The sequence below is a fragment of the Zootoca vivipara genome, chromosome 2 (assembly GCF_963506605.1).
Source record: "Zootoca vivipara chromosome 2, rZooViv1.1, whole genome shotgun sequence".
Classification (NCBI taxonomy): Eukaryota; Metazoa; Chordata; class Lepidosauria; order Squamata; family Lacertidae; genus Zootoca; species Zootoca vivipara.
This window is the reverse complement of record NC_083277.1, coordinates 66,625,532-66,645,126: the sequence shown is the minus strand read 5'-3', so window position 1 is coordinate 66,645,126 and position 19,595 is coordinate 66,625,532. Positions and strand designations below refer to the sequence as shown.

At 41.4% G+C, this 19,595-nt stretch overlaps 1 protein-coding gene across 3 annotated transcripts in view; it reads left to right on the top strand.

Moving 5' to 3' along the window:
* Positions 1-3,277: 3,277 nt before the first annotated feature.
* Positions 3,278-19,595, top strand: part of SPOCK1 (SPARC (osteonectin), cwcv and kazal like domains proteoglycan 1) — a 429,282-nt gene continuing 412,964 nt past the window's right edge. For all 3 annotated transcript variants that reach the window (XM_060271660.1, XM_035105504.2, XM_060271661.1), the window contains exons 1-2: positions 3,278-3,347; positions 3,905-4,072. In XM_060271660.1, coding sequence (XP_060127643.1) covers positions 3,905-4,072 — 168 coding nt within the window. In that variant the 5' untranslated portion in view covers positions 3,278-3,347. The remainder of the gene's footprint in view (positions 3,348-3,904; positions 4,073-19,595) is intronic.

Sequence of the window (19,595 nt, the reverse complement as noted above, 5' to 3'; positions counted from 1 at the left end):
TACAGCCTACTTCCACACGCCCCACCAAAAACTCATTTATTTATTTGTTTATTTCCCACTCATCTGACTGGATTTCCCAAGACACTGGGTGGTTCCCAACAGAATACTAAAAATAGAATCAAACATTAAAAACTTCCCTAAACAGGGCTGACTTCAGATGTCTTCTAAAAGTCTTACCCCTCCCTACCCTCTGACTATACATAAGGGTCTGGTGACTTCTGTTTCAATGTATTTGAATACTGGTAAGTGTGCATGCACACGAAAGCTCATACCAGTGGCAAACTTAGTTGGTCTCTAAGGTGCTACTGGAAGGAATTTTTTTATTTTTTGTTTCGACTATGTCAGACCAACACGGCTACCTACCTGTAACTTCTAAAAGTCTGTAACTTCACTTCTCACAGTGAGGGAACCACCAGAAGGCCCTCGGTGCTGGACCTCTGTGTCCGGGCTGAACGATGGGGGTGGAGATGCTCCCTCAGGTATATTTGGGCCAAGACCGTTTAGGGCTTTAAAGGTCAGCACCAACACTTTGAATGATTAAGTCTCAGAGGATGCAACCCTGGTCTGGTTACAATCCCAGGTCAATGAGTACAGGGTACAATGAGTACCCTTGTACAGTGCCCCCCTGTACAGTGCCCCCCTCCCGTCACAACACTTTCCCTGCAACTCTTTTGTGCTTCCAGCCCCTCCAGCCTTGTTGTAGCTACTATCAGTAACTACAGAGAAAATGGCACACTCTATTCTAAAAATTGAAACTATCTACAATATACAAAAAGGGAATATACATTGCTGTGCCCCCCCCCCCCCGCATTATAATTATGCTTCAGAGCTTTAGTTGGTGGTAAATATATTATTAATCTATAGGCAAGTGTTTATATTTTTTACTGCTACTGTAAGTAATAAACAGCTGTGATATACTGCAGCTGTTGAAGGATGTGAAACACTGTCAAAGATTAAACCTAGAATTGCACACTTAGTAGGATCAAAACGGATTAGAAGCATTTGAAATATGAAATTATGGCATAATTAGGCAAATGGGAACACATCTTTCTTGTGCAAACATAATCCATGTTACAATGTTCAGAATATACAAGCAAAGCACAAAACTGTTTGGTAAACTTGTAGAACAGTAGGGTTTCTGGTACCTTGAAGGTTATGTTTATATGTCACCCCCACAATTTGCACTCTTTAAAAGTTCTCATTGTCTCAGTCCCAAGCCGATTATTTTGTTAATTTCCCACATGTGGCTCAGATCTATTTTCCACCGCCACAATTCAATGTGATGTATTGCATTAGGCATGTGTGGATCAATGCCACCGTCCTGCTCATCCCTTCTTTCCATGAAGTAAATATCATATTACATGCTTTGTTTAAACTTCAGAGCTTCTGGGACTGGGTGAGGCTTGGGGACACTCATGCTGGAGGGCATAACAGCAGGTGTGTAAGCAACTCCCATAGCTGCAGCTGTCATTGCCATGCTTTGCCACAACCCCACCTTGCCTTTGTTGAATCAACAGAATATGTTTGCATGGGTGTGACTGTAGAACAGAAGTAGATTGGGATCTACTTGGCATTTTCAGCTTTCAAATTGGGACTATACAGCTTGGGACAAGGATCACCTCTTATATGCCCAATCAACAGCTTCAATGTGTAGGTGAGAGTGTCCTGCAGATACCACCTTTGTAGGAGGTCCATTCCTTGCAATACAGTGGTACCTCGGTTTATGAACACAATTGGTTCCGGAAGTCTGTTCATAAACTGAAGCGAACTTTCCCATTGAAAGTAATGGAAAGTGGATTAATCCGTTCCAGACGGGTCTGCGGAGTACTCAACCTGAAGCGTACTTAACCCGAAGCATGGGTGTAATTGGTTCCGGAAGTCTGTTCATAAACTGAAGCGTTCATAAAGTGAAGTGAACTTTCCCATTGAAAGTAATGGAAAGTGAATTAATCCGTTCCAGATGGGTCTGCGGCGTTCGTAAACCAAAAATTCGTAAACCAAGGTGTTCATAAACCGAGGGGAACCAGGCAGAGGGCCTTCTTGGTAATGGCACCCGTCCTGTGGAGCACCCTCCTATCAGATGTCAAGAAAATAGACAACTATCTGACTTTTAGAAGACATCTGAAGGCAGCTCTGTTTAGGGAAGTTTTTTAATGTTTGATTTATCATGTTAATATTCTGTTGGGAGTTGCCCAGAATGGCTGGGGTAACCCAGTCAGATGGGTGGCATACAAATAATAAAATTATTATGAATTATTATTACTCTTCTTCTGGCTTCATTGCTGAAATAAAGGCTTGGGGAATGTATTTTGTGGGTAGAAAGCCTCGCTCACTTGTGATACTGAAAACAAAACCCTGGGCTGTACAGAGACACCTTTTCCTCAGTTCTAAATACATGTTCAGTCACTGCTTGGTGCCTTGCTCCAGCTCATGGAGTTAATGGGTCCATCCCAAAATAGATCCCACAAGCCCTAATTCTGCTTATCATTGCTATAGAGCAGGTATCCCCAAACTGCGGCCCTCCAGATGTTTTGGCCTACAACTCCCATGATCCCTAGCTAAGAGGACCAGTGGTCAGGGATGATGGGAATTGTAGTCCAAAAGCAGCTGGAGACCCAAGGTTGGGGAAACTCTGCTATAGAGGAATCACACCCACTGTTTTTTTCAGCCCTGGGTTCCTGAACTTCTCATGTGGGTGCTATTTTGCCATTACAAGAGAATGAGTGAGTTCCGGCACCTCTTTTTCTAGAATAGCACCGACCACAGGCATGCAAGTATCTCATGCAGGAGCTGAGCTCAAACACTTAGGTCCCCAAAGTATTTTGGGTCCTCAGCACAGAGCTTTTGCAAACCAACTTCGCGGCAACCGGACCTCAACAATGCACACCTGCATTTACAAACCCCAAGCTTGAGAGTCTGATGCCTGGGCAAGAGTGTTACAAGACGCAGAGGTGGTTAAAGAAGCTCTGTTGTTGCACACAGTACTTTTGAGCTGGTGAGGCAGCGAGCAAAGTGCCAACATTTTGGCCACCGGACGCCTCTGCAAAGGAGCTAGCTAGGCCCCAGGATGCAGCGCAGCCGGGAGGAGCCGGTTCCTTTCCTCCTCCACCAGGCGCCGCCGCAATTCCACCGATCGGTCAGCAAGCGGCGCCAGATTTCGATGATTCACGCCGAGCCCGCGAGGAAGCACGCGCGCACACACAGCCCGGCACTTACACAAGCGCACACAAAGCGGCTGGGCGAAAGCTGGAGCGGGGCTCCGACGCCGAGCCAGCGGGGAACGGCGGCGCAAAGCGAGGCGGAACGGGTGGCAGCGCGCGGAGAACGGCAAAGCCCTCTGACCGAAGGTGAGTGCGCCTGGAATAGCTCGGCAGGGAAACTTGCAGGCTGCTTCTCGCGCCGCCCTTGAAAGGTACTGGCAGCACCCGCGTCTCCCTCAGAGCGTCCTTTTATTCCCTCAGCCGGAGGGGCGGCTGCTTTTCTTTGGGGAGGAGGCGCAGGGAGGGGCTCCCAAGGTAGGTCAAGCCCGTGAGGAGAATCCCTACTTCTGCCACTCAAACTTTCCCGGGAACCCTCCGCCCTCCCTTCCCGGTATGACTGCTGCTGCCTTGGCAGTTTTGGTTTCATCTCGAGGTTCCTCTGACGGAGCGCCCTGTGCGGTGAGCGAAGCTCGCGCAGGAGACCATCAGCTGCGTCTCCCATCAAATGCGTGGCTCTCCCGCCTCCCTTGCCCCTCCTAGAGCTATTAAGTCGCTGTGTTTTAAACGCTTGCCTCTTTTTCCTTTTCTTGTGGACTGATTGATTGAGACAGGTATTTGTCCCTGTTCTCTCTCCCCCCCCCTCACCTCCTTTCTTTTCTTCCTGCTTTCTCCCTCTCCCAACCACCCCGCACCCCGTTTTGCAGATGCATAGGATATTGGCCATAGTTGTTTGGTGTTTTCTGCAAGTGGAAGGCAGGCATCCAGAAATCATCCCTGGGAGCAGCAACAATGGCAATTTCTTGGACAATGACAAATGGCTGAGCACTGTTTCCCAATATGACAAAGATAAATATTGGAATAAGTTCAGAGATGTAAGTACTCCTGTTTTTCCCCTCCAAGCTGGTCCTTAGAGATTTTTTTTTCTTTGCTAGAGACTGTCTGATGGTTCAGGTGTGTTGTTTTGGTGGGGTCAGAGGGATGGGTATATGTCAGTGGTTGCTGTAGATTTGGAAGAAGATCCTCATCCTTTAAGATCAGCTGTGTTTGTCTTCTTACTATTAGTATTCTGTATATGTTTGGTTAAGGACTCATTTTCTTGGTGTTCAGTTTTTCCTTAGGGCATAACTTTCAGAGAACTTTCTGTGTGCCTGTGTTAAGAGATTAGTTGCTCTTAAATGCAACCTTCTAGAAAAAAAAGGATGCAAAACTATTTACCCACTCAAGCCACAAGGTGGTAAACACCTGAAGCTTTCTTCATGCACATGTGGCAAGAGACCAAAGCAGAAGATTCTATTATCTCAATTCTGCTCTCAGGGATATTTGTTATGGTGTCTGTATTTCTCTGCCTTGGCATACTAAACATTCAGGAATGATTTCAGCTAACATTGTTACTCCAGTTTATGGATTGTGCATAAACATGCATGCATTTGTTTGGGCGGGGAAAATGTATTTCATAACCAAAACTTTAGGGAAAATGAACACTTCGAGAAACAATTCCATTGTGATTAACCTCCCCAGGATCAGTAAGGGGGGGGATGAAATGGCTTTGTTACTAAGGCTAGGTATTTGAGAAGCTTAATGCAACCCATTTAGAAATGTCTAAAGGAATATTGTGGTAAGCTATTAACAGATTCAATCTCCTTGCAGTTGGTATAAGCAAGGGCATTATGCCAAGTGGATTGTAGGGAGATGGCTGGGAATAATTGGTCACCTGGTGTTCTAAAAACAATGAGGCAGATTCACAGCAACATTGATCTGCTTATGCCAGGCCTTATGGGAAAAATAAGAGCAGATTCTTAAAAAGATGGCATTTACTTGACTATGACTATTGCAATCTGTTATTTAGTGCAAGCAGTTCTCCAATTAAGTAAAGCCTCAGTTCAGTCCCATTGATGCTATGTTCATTTTTATTCAACTTCCTTATATATATTAAACAAAATTCTAAGTTTACATTGAACCATGAGTGATAAATGTATCTAAGCAGGAGGAGGTGTTATGATTCAGTTAATGTTTCTGACTGAATAAGGATTGATCTATATGGTCAGAACTCAACAGGAATTTTGCTATTGAGTCTAGTGGATTTGACTTGCAACCTTTTTAAGAATTTTATTGAATAAGTTAAAGCATGCAGTGAAAGAGTGGCCTTCTCCAGTCTCTGAGCGGACTCTCCAGGAGATGGCAAAATATTCTCCACATCTGCTCATTTCAAACCACCAGTATGTTTGGCCTGTGGTTGCTAACTGGCAAGGGGAGGGGAGTGTGGTCTTTATCTGCCCCCTTAATAAAGGTTTTATGTGCAGAAAAGAGAAAATTATATTTTCCATGGTATGAAACTAAATATATTTAGCAGTCTGTGGGAATCAGCAAGAGATAGCAGGATAACTAATGGACTAAGTCCAAAAGTTGGCAGCCCTTTGCTTAGCACACATCAAGGATACTACAGCAAGGAATACAGGTATATTTTGCAGCAAATGTGGGGAAGGAGATAAGTAAGGTGTGTAACACATGGATGCTACATTTACCTGTTTACATGTTTATTGACCATCCATTAACAGCACTCTTGGAGTGGCTTGCAGGTGGTTCAAAACAACCTAACATACAAAGAACTTATAACACAAACATCAGTATGGAAACCAGCACAAAGTGTTTGAAAAACATTCCTTCCACTTACCTGATAAATCAGCCTTGCAAATAAGTCCACAGCAGTTCCTAGTCTATTAACCTACCTGCTTAATAATGCCATATAAGTAATTATTTTATGGCACAAAATAAGGAGGGTAGGGATTATTCCAATTAAGGGCTTATCCACACTTCCTCTTGTCCTGCTCCTTCTCCCACCCTCCTGGGGAAACTGCTCTTTAGTGCTCAGTTGGAGTAAATGGCAATTTGGATTGTCTCTGGATTGAGATTTGTTTGGTTTTAGCACTAAAGAGCTGATTTTTCTTTGGGAAAGGAGTAGGGCAAGCAAGGGGAAAACCACTCAGATGTATGCCTAGAAAGTGCAGGTCTAATAGAAGATGGCTTGGACCAGTTCTTTCTAGGCATGGGAGAAGCAGAAGTATGATGAGTCGAGTGGAAGTGTGGATGAGCCCTTCGCTAACAAAATTGTCACCTACCTGGTCATCTTGTCACTTGTTTTTTTTTGACCTAGGTGAATAGGTGGGTGGGCTAGGCTTGATGAAACTTTCTAGTTACTGCATTTTATGTATTCCCACTGTGATTTTTTAAGACCAAAAGATAATACAGTGGTACCCCTAGTTGGGAACTCAATTCGTTCCGGAGGTCCGTTCTTAATCTGAAACTGTTCTTAACTAGAGGCGTGCTTTCGCTAATGGGGCCTCTTGCTGCCGCCGCGCCGCCGGGACACGATTTCCGTTCTCATCCTGGCGCAAAGTTCTCAACTTGAGGTAACTCTTCCAGGTTAGCGGAGTTTGAAACCTGAAGCGTTTGTACCACTGTACACTGTACCACTGTAATTTACATAAGCACATTCAAAAGTTGGTGCTGTTTAGTGGATGCAAGTAAGCTGAGAAGTTGACCTGATTGGGTTCAACTCGTTGTTTAGACTGGATTTGGATGTTTGAATTTTTCTTTTAAGTAAAATTACAAACTGATTTTTGAAGTTTCCTTGGTTTTCAAAGTGGTTTGTTGTAAGCCGGCTGAGAAACACAAACACAAAATGCATTTTGCTTTGCATCTCATTTTTAAAATATATCTTTCATTATTCTTCTCCACACCTCGTAGAGGAGTATACGGTGGTTTTGGCTGTTTGATTGGTCTCAACTACTGCTTCATGCATGGTCCAGTATGCTGTGCTTGAAGAGAGCAATTTATTTAATATGACCCATTTTCCTCAGAGATGAAAGGAGGTAGCAGAGGCATACTCTGCTATGACATTTGGGTCATTGAAATGAGCATTACCCGGAGCAGATCTAACTCATGTCATTGGGCCTAGCACACCAGAAAACTGGTAGATTGTTTCTTAGAATGTCAGGAGAAGATTGTTCACCAGTCACCATCCTTCTTCTTGAAGAGAAGTGCACATTATTCAAATTCTGCATGCCATATATGTTTAAAAGGAGATTCGAGTGCCTCAACTTGGGCAGTAATAATGCTGTCAAAAGATTATCAAGAGAAGGAAAACATTAGGGTTCAGTATGTAGGTGAATGGCCCTGTGTGTACTAAATCTTAAAACTATATAAGTAATTAACATACATGTTTCTTTCATGGCTTGGGTATTTGGTGTTTTGAGCTACCATTTGGGGCATGCATTTCATCAGAATAAGAAACTTAAGTTGCCAAACTAGATGTGCTGGGAGGTGTTTTTGCTTCAGCGAATGCCCTTCTGTGAAAAGATATATTTTTCCCGATCCTATGAGCTTTTTGCTTACTTCTGCCCTCAAGGCAACGAAATATACTTTGGTGCAGTAGAGAAGAGAAAGGAAGAGCAAGCCCTTTCAGATCCCTGTGGAACATTGCTTCCCCCTTAGGAACGGTTAACTAAATTTCAGAAGGGTTGTTTACACATTGCGTTCAACGAGTGAACAATCTCAGTATGCAAATTGTTGAGCTGTACACTTGTTCTTGCAGTTATTCACATGTAATGCTTAACAAGTGCACAGTCTGTGTACCTGGTTAAATAATACCTATAGAAACCAACAGGCTGGACACTCTTTTACTTAAATGCTTGTGCATGTGTAGAAAAGGCTTGTACCTGGGTTCAGGGTAACATGTAAACAAACCCATGGCATACCATTATCTGTTTAAAGTCATAGCCATCTGTTTTTACTATCCTTTTAGTCTATGGCTGTGAATTTTAATTATCCCATCACAATTGCAGTACTGTAAATAAAACCACAGGGATGCGGGTGGTGCTGTGGTCTAAACCACAGAGCCTAGGGCTTGCTGATCGGAAGGTCGGCGGTTCGAATCCCTGCGACGGGGTGAGCTCCCATAGCTCGGTCGCAGCTCCTGCCCACCTAGCAGTTCGAAAGCACGTCAAAGTGCAAGTAGATAAATAGGTACTGCTCCGGTGAGAAGGTAAACGGTGTTTCCGTGCGCTGCTCTGGTTTCACCAGAAGTGACTTAGTCGTGCTGGCCACATGACCTGGAAAAACTGTCTGCGGACAAACGTCTGCTCCCTCAGCCAGTAAAGCGAGATGAGCAGCACAACCCCAGAGTTGTTCACGACTGGACTTAACTGTCAGGGGTTCCAGTATGAGTTGTAATATCTGATGCATTGTGCCTGAGCAGGAAACTACAACAAAAGTAGGGGCCAGAGGTTATAAATACTGGTCCCTCTCCAAGCATCCCTGTCCCCAACCTTGAGGAGGAAGGTGTTTCTATCATCAATGCTTTTACACACACACACACACACACACACACACACACACACACACACACACACCCTCTCAGAAATAAAGGGAGGACTCTCTCACCAGATAGCAGGATGTGCATTTTCTTTTCTTCTCTTGTGTCTTAAAGGCATTTTGTCATTAGATTGGGGAGTCTACTTCAGTCGCCTGGGCTCCACCATACCTCTGTCTTCCCTCAGCATTTTAGGATGAAAACATTGATATCCAGCAAGGAACAGGTTAATAAAAAACATACATATCCTGCAAGAGGATATTGGCTAAGAGGGCAGTTTAGCATAAGCACTACACCCCACCCCCAACCCTCCATTGCCAGCCAGAATCCAAAGCTTTCCACTTCACTGGGCTGGCACTATGTGTTAACTTCCCCTGTTAGGATCAGTGGACTTTTCTCCTAGGATATAGAGAAGGAATGGTCAGCGGCGTTGCTAGCCTTCTGGCTGCCGGGGGCGGCAAACCCGAAGGCACCCCGCTGGGGGGTGGGGCGTCTGTCGCACGCATGTGTTGTGTGCCATGACGCATGCATCATGACGCATGATGCACGCGTCATGGAGCACGACACATGCGGGTGCAGGGCGGCGGCCGCGTCGCACAGCAGCGGCAGTGGCCGTTGGAGGTGGGCAGCCCCGTCTAGCCCCTTCCAGCCTGCTGCCCCCGCCCAGCCTGCCGCTCGGGGTGGCACGCTCCCACCGCCCCCATCTTAATACGCCACTGGGAATGGTGTTTGTTACCACTTTTTTTAGTTTAGAGTGAATGTGATTCACTTCCATTGAGTTCCAAACCCTCCAACTGTCCCTGTTTTCCAGGGACAGTGCCGGGTTTACAGAAACTGCCCTGCTTTCTTTTTGATACTGTAATGTCCTGCTTTTCCTTAGGATGTCCCTATTTTCATCAGAGAAATGTTGGAGGGTAAGGAGTTCTGGTAGCTCAGAATAAAAGAAATATCCTTCTGTGCCAAAATTTAGCAGAGTAGAACCCATTCATACTTTCAAGAGAGAGCATCATGTTTTATTTTGAAGGCAACTTCCTTGAATATAATAACTCGGTGGTCAGCAATCCAAATCAGATGCATTTGGCTTCAAAATAGGAGAGCAGCTCATGGCAGGAAATCTAAATTAATAGTACTGCAATGCTTTAGCAGGAGTGATAATAAGCTTCTCCATTTGCTTTGTGCTCATAAATCAGTATTTGATAAATCTATTTGGAATAATGAATTTTAATCCAAGGAACACATATTCTGCAACTTGTGTATGCAAGAGCTAAGAAAATATTTAGACAGAGAATATTTCTATCTTCCATATATATAAAAATTGGGGAGTCTTAGAGCATGCATTAAGAAAGGTGTCATGGTCAGTACAAAACTGAAAAGCTTGAGTCATAACAGCAGAAACTTTGCAAATGTGTCAGTTTAGTCACATGTATTCAGATACAGTATTTGAAGATAAAATAGTCTAGGTTTGTATTTGCTTTATAATGCTTATGTAGAATAAAGAATATGTTTGGCACAATTTTTTAACCCAGTAATAATTACGTAGCAGTGAAGAGATGTAAATGACCTACTGAGATCATTAGGAATTTTTATTTTTAAAGCAGTTGGATTGCAGCCACAGAGGTCCAAGCAGTCAAATGATTATGTATTATGCCTGCATATAGATATTGGTCATATCTATATTTCCTGCTGCTAGGTTATTGACATGCCAAAAAAATGTTTCTTCATATTGCAATGTTTGAAAGTAGAAAATACATTGGGTGCAATGCTTTCAGGGAACTTTCTTTTATACAATGATAATGGTTGAACTGAATTATGAACAATTACAGTTATAGAACTGGACAGGGTTATCTCTGTATTTGCCGGTATGTTTTCAAGGTAGTTTTCATCAGCCTGGGCTGCATTTTAAAAAATTGTGCCCATGTTTCAAATTTGTCTGTCATCTTAGAAAGAAAGTTATAGTTTGCTTTCTGGATGTTGGTTATAGGTACCAAAAATAGCCAAGCTGCAGGGAACTATAATGATGTTGAGATTGTGCTATCTTCATGTTGAGGATGGAAACAGAAAAAGAAATATTTCAGCTTTTGGTGAATTGTTGAGTGGAGTGAAATAAAATGAAGAAAATTGACAACCTTAATATGGAAGATGGATGCCTTCAAGGATGAAAAGGGGCAAATGGGCAAATTAGATCTTAGCCAGATGTGCTTGAGATGTGAATTGTTTTTAGATTGATGAAATCCTAAACCCTTGTTAAATAAGCAGCCTCTGGGCAAAATTCTCTTTTTCAGTAACATTGGCAAAACCTAAACTGAAATGAAACAGTATTGCCAAAAGCACTTCTCTGTATCTCCTCATTAAAAAGTTGGTAAGAGACAAAACAGGTTTGGAAAACAGACCCATATTCTAGTATACAACAGTGTAGCTGTGGGTTTGTATAGCTATAAAAGAGTCAGCTTTTGAAAGTACACTACTCTATTGGGACTTGATGCTGCCCTCCTGCCATGTATTTGTGAAGAGACCATTTGATGTAGCAGCTGCAATATTAGGTTCAAGTATGAGAAACTTAAATTCATATCCCTGGAGAGCAATGAAGTTCCAGTGATCGTTATAATAAGTCACTTTCTTATTCTAAGGTCCTTTCTGGTCTTTTAAAGAGGCCCCGATACTGTCTGGTTTTGTGGAAAAGAAGCTTCCAAACACACACACACACCGTTCAGGGCCATCTACACTGGCTCTCCCTCTTCTGGGTAGATGTTCTGCCTCCCTTGTAGTTACATAGAGAATAAATCAGACTGGTAACCCCTTGCTGTACGTATAATCCTGTGTCATCCTGGTTTCTCTTTTCCTCTGCTTCCTTTGCTGACCTTTGTTCTTAATTTAGATTGTAAGTTCCTTGGGGCAGGAACCTGCCATCTTCATTTGTTACTCTGTAATGCTCCATGAAAAAAACAGGTGGCAAAATCTTATAGAACCAAGAAGTAATATGAGGCTGGGGCTTAGTGCAGCTTGGGGACATCCCCAAGCTGTGCTAGCTCCCACTTTGCATGATCCATTGACCCCTAGCCGAGAGGAGAAGTGATGGCATTATTACTTCCTAACTTTGCTGAATGCATTGAAACATATAAAACAGGTATAGCAAAACAAGGGAATGCCTGCAGGCTGAGCTGGTTTCCGCCTTGCATGTGATGAGGCTTGCTTTTTCTGTAGATTATCGGAAGTGGGGATAAATTTAGAGTTCAGTTCAGGACCCAAAACTAACATCCGGAGGGATTCAAGGAACCAGAGTAGAAATTTCAGTAAATGGGATGCGGGAAGGGAAACCAGTGCATCACAAAAATTAAAAACCAAACACTGCAAGCATTTATGAGATATTAGCATCTGTCTGTCTTGAGAGACAATGGGCTTTGCCTCCGGGGGTGAACTCCAACTGCTGTGTTAGCAGCACCAAAGTGATCTCCCTGTTGTGCAAGCCTGGGTAGTGTGTATGGAGGTCCTGGGCTGGTGTCCAAGGGAAAGCACAGCAATATGTTTGGCACCAACTTGGCTGCAGGAGTTGATGGAAGGAGGCATTCAAGGTGCCATCCAACAGTCTTAGGGACTCCACTTCAGATTTGTGTAGGCTTTACTCCTTAGCTTTTTCTTCTCCTGAAGATATCCAGGAAGACAACAGAGGTTTAGGATCTGAATTTTCCTTCTCTTAGAAGGGCTACCTTCCCAGGCTGACAAACTTCATCTGCCCCTCACTTCCCTCTACAGTGCATGCAGAAACAGTCTTCTTGACTGTTGGACCCACTATTGGTCTCAGCTGCTCAATCTTCCAGAGCCTGTCTTCACATTCATGGGAAATCCATAACTCTCTGAGGGTTTGAGATCCATCGGCTACCCTCACCTGGTTTAGCCAGCTTGTTTAAGCCCTTTCCTGGGCTATGGGTGTGTTGAATGGTGACACCTTCTAGAAGACACAAGTGAGATCTGAGTGCAAGGTGAGTACCAAAGGTGGACAAACTACCCCGGAAGGAGCACAATGTGTCCCCTACCACAGGTACTACCGTGTTTCTCATATTATAAGACATGTCTTATATTTATTTTTTCCTCAAAAAAACACACTATGGCTTATTTTCAGGGGATGTCTTATATTTTTCCTCCTCCTCCTGCCATGGCCGGCATTGCTGCTGCGCCTATCACTATGTCTTATTTTCGGGGTGTGGCTTATATTCCTTGAATGCTTAAAAATCCTGCTATGGCTTATTTTATGGGTATGTCTTAAAATATGAGAAACAGGGTACCCCTCCCCTAACCATCCCATAAACCCCATAGAGCCCCTGAACATGCCTGATCTCATCTCGCAGGGTGCTTGGATGAGAGAAAATCTGAGAATACTGGGTGCTGTAGGCTTTTATCTCATGAAATGTATGTGTTATATCATCTTGTTAATAAATTTGATCTAGTTTTAAATGACCTAATAGCAAAGTTACTGTTTGTCCAGGATGATATAAAGCAGAATTTGGTATGCTACAGGTACCTATACTTTTCAAAATCTGGTATAGTTAGCATACCAAACATTGCATATCTAATTTATTTTTTATACAAACCCCTTCTCTCAATTATTTCCCAGACATAGTACTCACCATGTTGTTAACCAGTGTGTCTAAATCTTGATTTCAGTTTTACCAAATTACTTTCCCCTCAAATTCCTGAATAATGTCACTTCTTGGTTATTGCTTGAAGAAGTTTGTTCTGCCAGTCGGACATTTAAAAATTTGAATGTTCATTTGAGCGGGGTTGCTATTCCATAGTGGGATTCAAGGGCAAGTGACGTTTTAAGAGGCAGCTTATAGTTAAAATAATTCCTAAAGTTGTGCAGCAGAGGCTTTGTCAGGGAGGCAGCTTGGGTTAGTAGATCAGTCTTTTATCTGTCACCTAAGCTGTTTGGTTTGTAATCCATTGTAGCAGAAAATCAGTCTCATTAAATGGGCGCAAATGACTTAAATTAATTTTGTGGAATCCTATTCATATCTACTCAGAAGTAAGTACTACTGAGTTCAGTTGAACTTACTACTCTTAGGTAAGTGTATAGTATTGCAGTCTTAGTTTATTTAATGATCTAAGCACCATAAATTCACCCTTCTCCTTCTTCGACTTATTCAGCCCTTCCTCCGTGTTTTCTCAGAATGCACACATTTTAACATGGGTATGAAAAAATTTTCTTTTGCATTTCTCCCAGGCTAGGACTCTGGAGAGTAAGACAGCAAATGATAGATGTGTAAAAATGTCCTTGGTAGTGTAAACACTGAAGTCAGTTCAACTGTCCTTGTTCAGTGTGCTTGCTATATGCTTGTAGCAGGTTAAGAAGAGGACAGTGAAAAACTTTTGAGAGGCATTTGCAATAATATTGTGTTGTATCCAGCTAAACCAGGCATACCCAAACTGCGGCCCTCCAGTTGTTTTGGACTACAATTCCCATCTTCCCCGACCACTGGTCCTGTTAGCTAGGGATCATGGGAGCTGTAGGCCAAAACATCTGGAGGGCCGCAGTTTGGGGATGCCTGAGCTGAAAAATCATATGCCCAGAACAACATTTGCAAGAACAGTGGAACTTTCCCTCCATCTCTTCCCCTTCATTCCCCCCCAAAATTCTCTCTGCAGTTTTACCCAACTTACGGAGCAGGCTTAGAGTCCAGGGGGAGCAGAGGGAGATCTTTTGTGCTTGCAGAAGCCATTCTGTGCACAAAATGATTTAGTTTGGCTATAAGCCAACATTATCACAGCACTATTGGGCAATATGTATTTATATACAATCTTACATTTTTGGCCTGCTGTCTGAAATTGTCCTGTAAATAATTTGAGATTGTGATGAAAACCACAAATCTCTATTTTGTTAGTTTGGGGATATGTTCTTACAGAAGATTCCAAAGCAAAATCTTAGTAGCACCTTTTTGCTAACAGAAGCACATGAATAATCCCTACACAATCAAGATTTTATAACTTGGGTATCCCAAGTGATAGCCAGCTTTTCCAAACCTATTATACTCAGAACATCCTGACCTGTGTAAGAATTCTATTACTTTTCTAGTGCTCTCATATGTACCAGGATGCAATATACTGTCTCTTAGATTTCATTGAAGCTTTGCAAAGCTTATTCATTGTGCTATGCAAACACTTTGGTGTAGCTATGAGTAATAATCATAAAACATAGAAAAGAGATTGCCTTGTAAAGATAAGAAAATGAAAGATAATAACAAAATGAAATTGAGAATAACATTTTCAGTGAAGGTGTGCATTCCGTCTTCCAAATGTAATTGTATTAGACTTGGGAAACTTTGTTTCATGCATGCTTATCTAACTTTCTTCTCTTCCTCAACATAAGAAAAAATAATAGTTATGGTGAAAACTGGGGCCTCCTGTTATTACATCTAGGGGGGAAAACCTCTGGTGTAGCTCATGACCCAGAGTGTATTTGTAAATCCACCTAGGCTTTTTGGAGCTTGGGTTTTAATTCTCATGTAGATAAGGTTCCCATACGGTAAACTGTGGTTTAACTATGCTCAGTGGAAACAAAACAATGTCAAACCAAAACTGATGAATCTGGACCAACCGTAGATAAGATTAAGCTCAATTTAAAGTTTGGATGACATACTAAATTGGGGTTAACCTAAATGGAAAGAGAAGCTCTTTAATTCATTGCCATATGGCAGTTGTTGTCCATCACATCACGCTGATGTTTAAGCTTCATTCTGGATAGATGAAATCAGATATAATTACATTTTTGTAATTTTATCAATATATTATATGTTCATACTTTTTGGAGAGGCTTAAAGATGCATTTCATCATTGTGCACATGCCAGTAGTACTTTACATAAGTTTTTGCTCTCCCCAAATTCTAAGTTCAAGTGTGGATTTGCAAATCCTTCTTTTCTCTTATCAATATGACCTAGGCCTCTGTAGCTTCTGGGTGCTATCCAACTAGTGTGTCCCTTCAGTGCAAGAACGTCCCTTTCTGCAATGGAACTCCCTTTTCGCTCCTTGCAAGCCCCACACCCTTGCCAAAGCTGTTCTGGAGGGTGAGGGGTAGCAAGCAAAAGAAAAGATGGCAAAACTTGAACCTGAGATCTTCTGCATGCAAACCATGTTCTCAGTGGCTGAGCTATATGCACCCCCTGCAATCAACTAGTGTCCCAGTTGAAACTGAAGTGACAGCTTCTCATTCCTAAGGCATACTTTCTTGATTAGGGACATTCCCTGGAATTCTGTATTAAACCTGAATATTTGCTCAATATTTCAACAGCAAGGCTTCTTTTTATTATCTGATCCTTTGTAAGCTTAATATCACAGATGCATCAACCTGATGCCTTGCTCATCCTCATTGTTCTGTCCTCATCTGCTGCTTTTTATATAATTGGCCACAGAGGACCTTCTTTTAGCTTTCTGCTCTCCATTATGCTTATCATGCTATTATTGAATGACTTTCAAGGTAAAGTCTTGTACAGGTTTTTTCCCCTTCAAAGAGAACTGTTGGTTTCATCATTTAGTTGTTATAGAGCATATGGAATTCAGCTTTATATAGTTGGTACATAGAAGTAGTTTTAAAAGCTGCTTAGCTTGTCATCCACCAAGGTGAGCATGACCAGCTAGCCCTGTATGACGGCCAATGGTAGTCTCAATAAACTGCACTTAAGGAGTACAGTTAGTTGTCCCTCATGGTTTCAGAAGCCTGACTCATTTAAACTTAGAAGTCAGGCATTTAGAATTGCTGTTCCCATGCTGTGGGACACTGTTCCAATGAGTAGACGTTCAGCAGGCATCCTCACAGCTGACTTTCAGATGTTTTTCTTTATGCCAAGAGGCCAAATTATTTGCTTAAATTTCCTTAAGCTGAGCTAGTATTTTAATGATATTTTGTATTGTTTTCATATTTTATGTTCCATTGTATTTGTGATTGCCGTGCATTGCCTTGACATTTTATGAATGGCAAGTTTTATCTCTTTTTTTTTGGATGCCTGGATGACACCATGGAAACAGGTCAAAAACTCAACAAGTCATGATACATAGCTAGTGGGATGCATTTGGCTTCTTTTCATACTTCAAATTGAAGAATAGGGTATTAGGAATTGCATCCAAGAGGAAAACGTCTGCATACCATATTTTAAGGCCCAGCTGCTACAAGCTGAATTTTGCATATATAATTAATGCTGATATGCATTAATTCTTTCTGTAATCTGTAGGTGATAATTATAAAGCGCTTTGATCATAAGATGTACCTTTTAAATAATATGTATTGGATCATTAGTTTTATTCAGTACATGCTTTTTCAGTACAGAATATTGGTCAATTAAAACTTGTCCTGGAAAACTAGAGCTTTCCCACTTTTTCACTTCTGTAATAAAGTACTGGATGATCATTGGAAAAGCAGTGTGTAGTATTATTATCCCATGTGTCTTTGTAATTATATGTGTGGAAGTAGTTTCCTTTTTTGTGTGTGGAGTACAACTTAATCATCAATGAGCAAGACCTGCAAAATAACTAATTTTCTTCAAATATTTTGACAGTTCACATTGCTTTCATTGTACATTGGTCCATTACCCAAATACCAGGGTGTATGTGTATAGCTATTTCAAAATCTTCAACACTTAAACCAGGCATTTCACTTCACACAGCATGAGGATCACCTGATCTAATCCTTCATAGTTTTCCTCCAGTTCTTACATATTCCACACTGAGGTTCAGTGAAGTGGACACACTGTATTTATTAGTTTAAAACTGTTAAGATTGCAAACCACAAATAGCTCATTCTGGAATGATCCCAATGAGTTAATTTGGAATACACCAGAGAAGAAATATATTGTCATTGTGCCTTCCAAATGACATTTAGTTTGGTTTCCCTTGTGTTTCTAAAAAATGTGAAACCTCACAGGGACTTCTCTTCTTATTTCTATCTGTCCCAGAACTGAAACATAAATGTACAAAACCATGCTAATCAAACCAACGCACTTGCAGATGTAGAATGACTAGTTTCTGCCTAACTCTCCTAACATCTGTGTCTACTGCACAAACTGCTATGTTGGCATTCAATAAGTCCCGTTGCTTTCATCTGAGTTTTATTTCTCTACAGATGGAAAAGGATGCTTCACTGCTACCATTTTAGGTCCACAGTTGTATATAACTCAGTGGGAACCACTAAATTTGAAGGAAAATTCTGTGTATGTGTGTCATAAATTAGTTTTCTACATTTAATTTTATAGCCATGTGTGGGAGTCCTGTGCAGTTACTTGGACACATTGATGCATATACAAAACTTAAGAATATAATATGAACAGTAACTCATAATTTCCCTTTTTTGAATGATGGGTGCCATAAACATGTTTTAAATAACTAGAAATTATCTACCGGTAAATTAGAAGTATAATTAGAAATATAAATCAAACATTTATATTGACTGTTGCTACTTCTCTGCCCTCTTATAAATTACTGTGTTTGTGCCCTTAAATATATATATATATACACGTTGGTCCCTTTACCATATGTTTTCCTTTAAAGAACTTGAGTTTTCAATAGCGCACCCTTTTTCCTGCCTGGTCTTGATGCCACAAGGAGCTGTCCAGTGCTGAATAATTCTACAAGCACCTCATTGAGTTACTGAGGAAAGCCAGCTTGTATTACATGAAGAGTGCTTTAATGTAGGAAAGGTAACCCAGTCACTGACTCCTAGGTATCCTGCGTATAATTAGCATTGTCTTTGATATCCCCCGCCCCACTACCATGTAGGAGCGCCTTAAGTAATATTTTGCTGAATGCATATCAAACATCACATTTTCATCATGTTGTCTCTCCCTAGGGGAGCTGCACAGCAGCAAACAACTTTAATATTAGTCCTCTCTCACTCTGTCTTGCCTGTCTGGGCTTCACTTTAAATGGAGAACTGCAAGTCCATTTGTGGAAGGAGCACATGTTAAATTTCTTAACATTTTTGCTGAGGTAATGGCAAAAGTTTTTTACATTCGTAATCAGAAGTGGAACAGATGGCATAGTCCTAGTTTTATCCACTAAACATTCCAGTAATACATACTTAGTTTATCTTGCTTAGGTTTATACAAAGACAAAACAGTGCTTTAAAACAGATACAAAGTACTAAAAGAAATACTTTTGGCTAATTGAGCAAGCCAGATCAATGTGCATAAAATATACTGCCTTGTATAAACCACCATACTGGCAGGGCGATGAGAATTCACACTGTGAGGGTGGGAGGGGAGAAGCAGTAAGGGTATAGATGCTGAGGGCCAGGATCTAAGAAGCATTGGTAGGGATGAATGTATTCAAAGCAGAATAACACATCCTTTTGCTGCTTTTCAACTTCCAACTTATGCTAAGCTTTTCTTCACAATCTAGTGACAACTAGAAAAATGAGCAACCCAAATTTTATTTAGCTGACTTTTATTTGTTTATTGGAAAGTGATTTTTTTGTCAATTTTGAAGTTCTTAACAGTTTCAGGGAAATTGGGATTGTATATCTGATGTTGAAAACATGCTAATAGTGGCATGTTTGCCATTATTTGGCCAACCTCTAGCCAAAAGTTGTTATTTTTGTGTATTGCAGAACAGCAAAAGTTTTCAGTTTGGTCTTGCTTTATCAGTGATATATTTTAATGTGTTTACTTCCTCCTTTTGGGAAAACAAAAACAAAAAACATTTATTCTCATCTTTTCTGTCTTCACATTAGTTCTTCAAAGCCAGGAAATGTGTGAAGGAGTTTTGTAAGCTTTTCACAGTGATACTAGTTCTACATAGAAAGCCAGAGGGCAAAACAAAGTGGTTTCTTTTGGTCCATGTAATCTACTTAGAAAGCAGTTGTAGCCTTACGGGCACAATCACAAGGGTCTATGTGAGCTACTGTTCAGGAAGATAAGATTTTAGATGCAAAAGCTGCCTGGTGATTAGTTGTGAGATGGTCCTTTGTACAAATTTCAAATGGGAAAAAATGAGTTTTTCCTCCCTTCTGTGTGAGAAGGAGAACCACTTTAAAGTACTCTATTTCTCT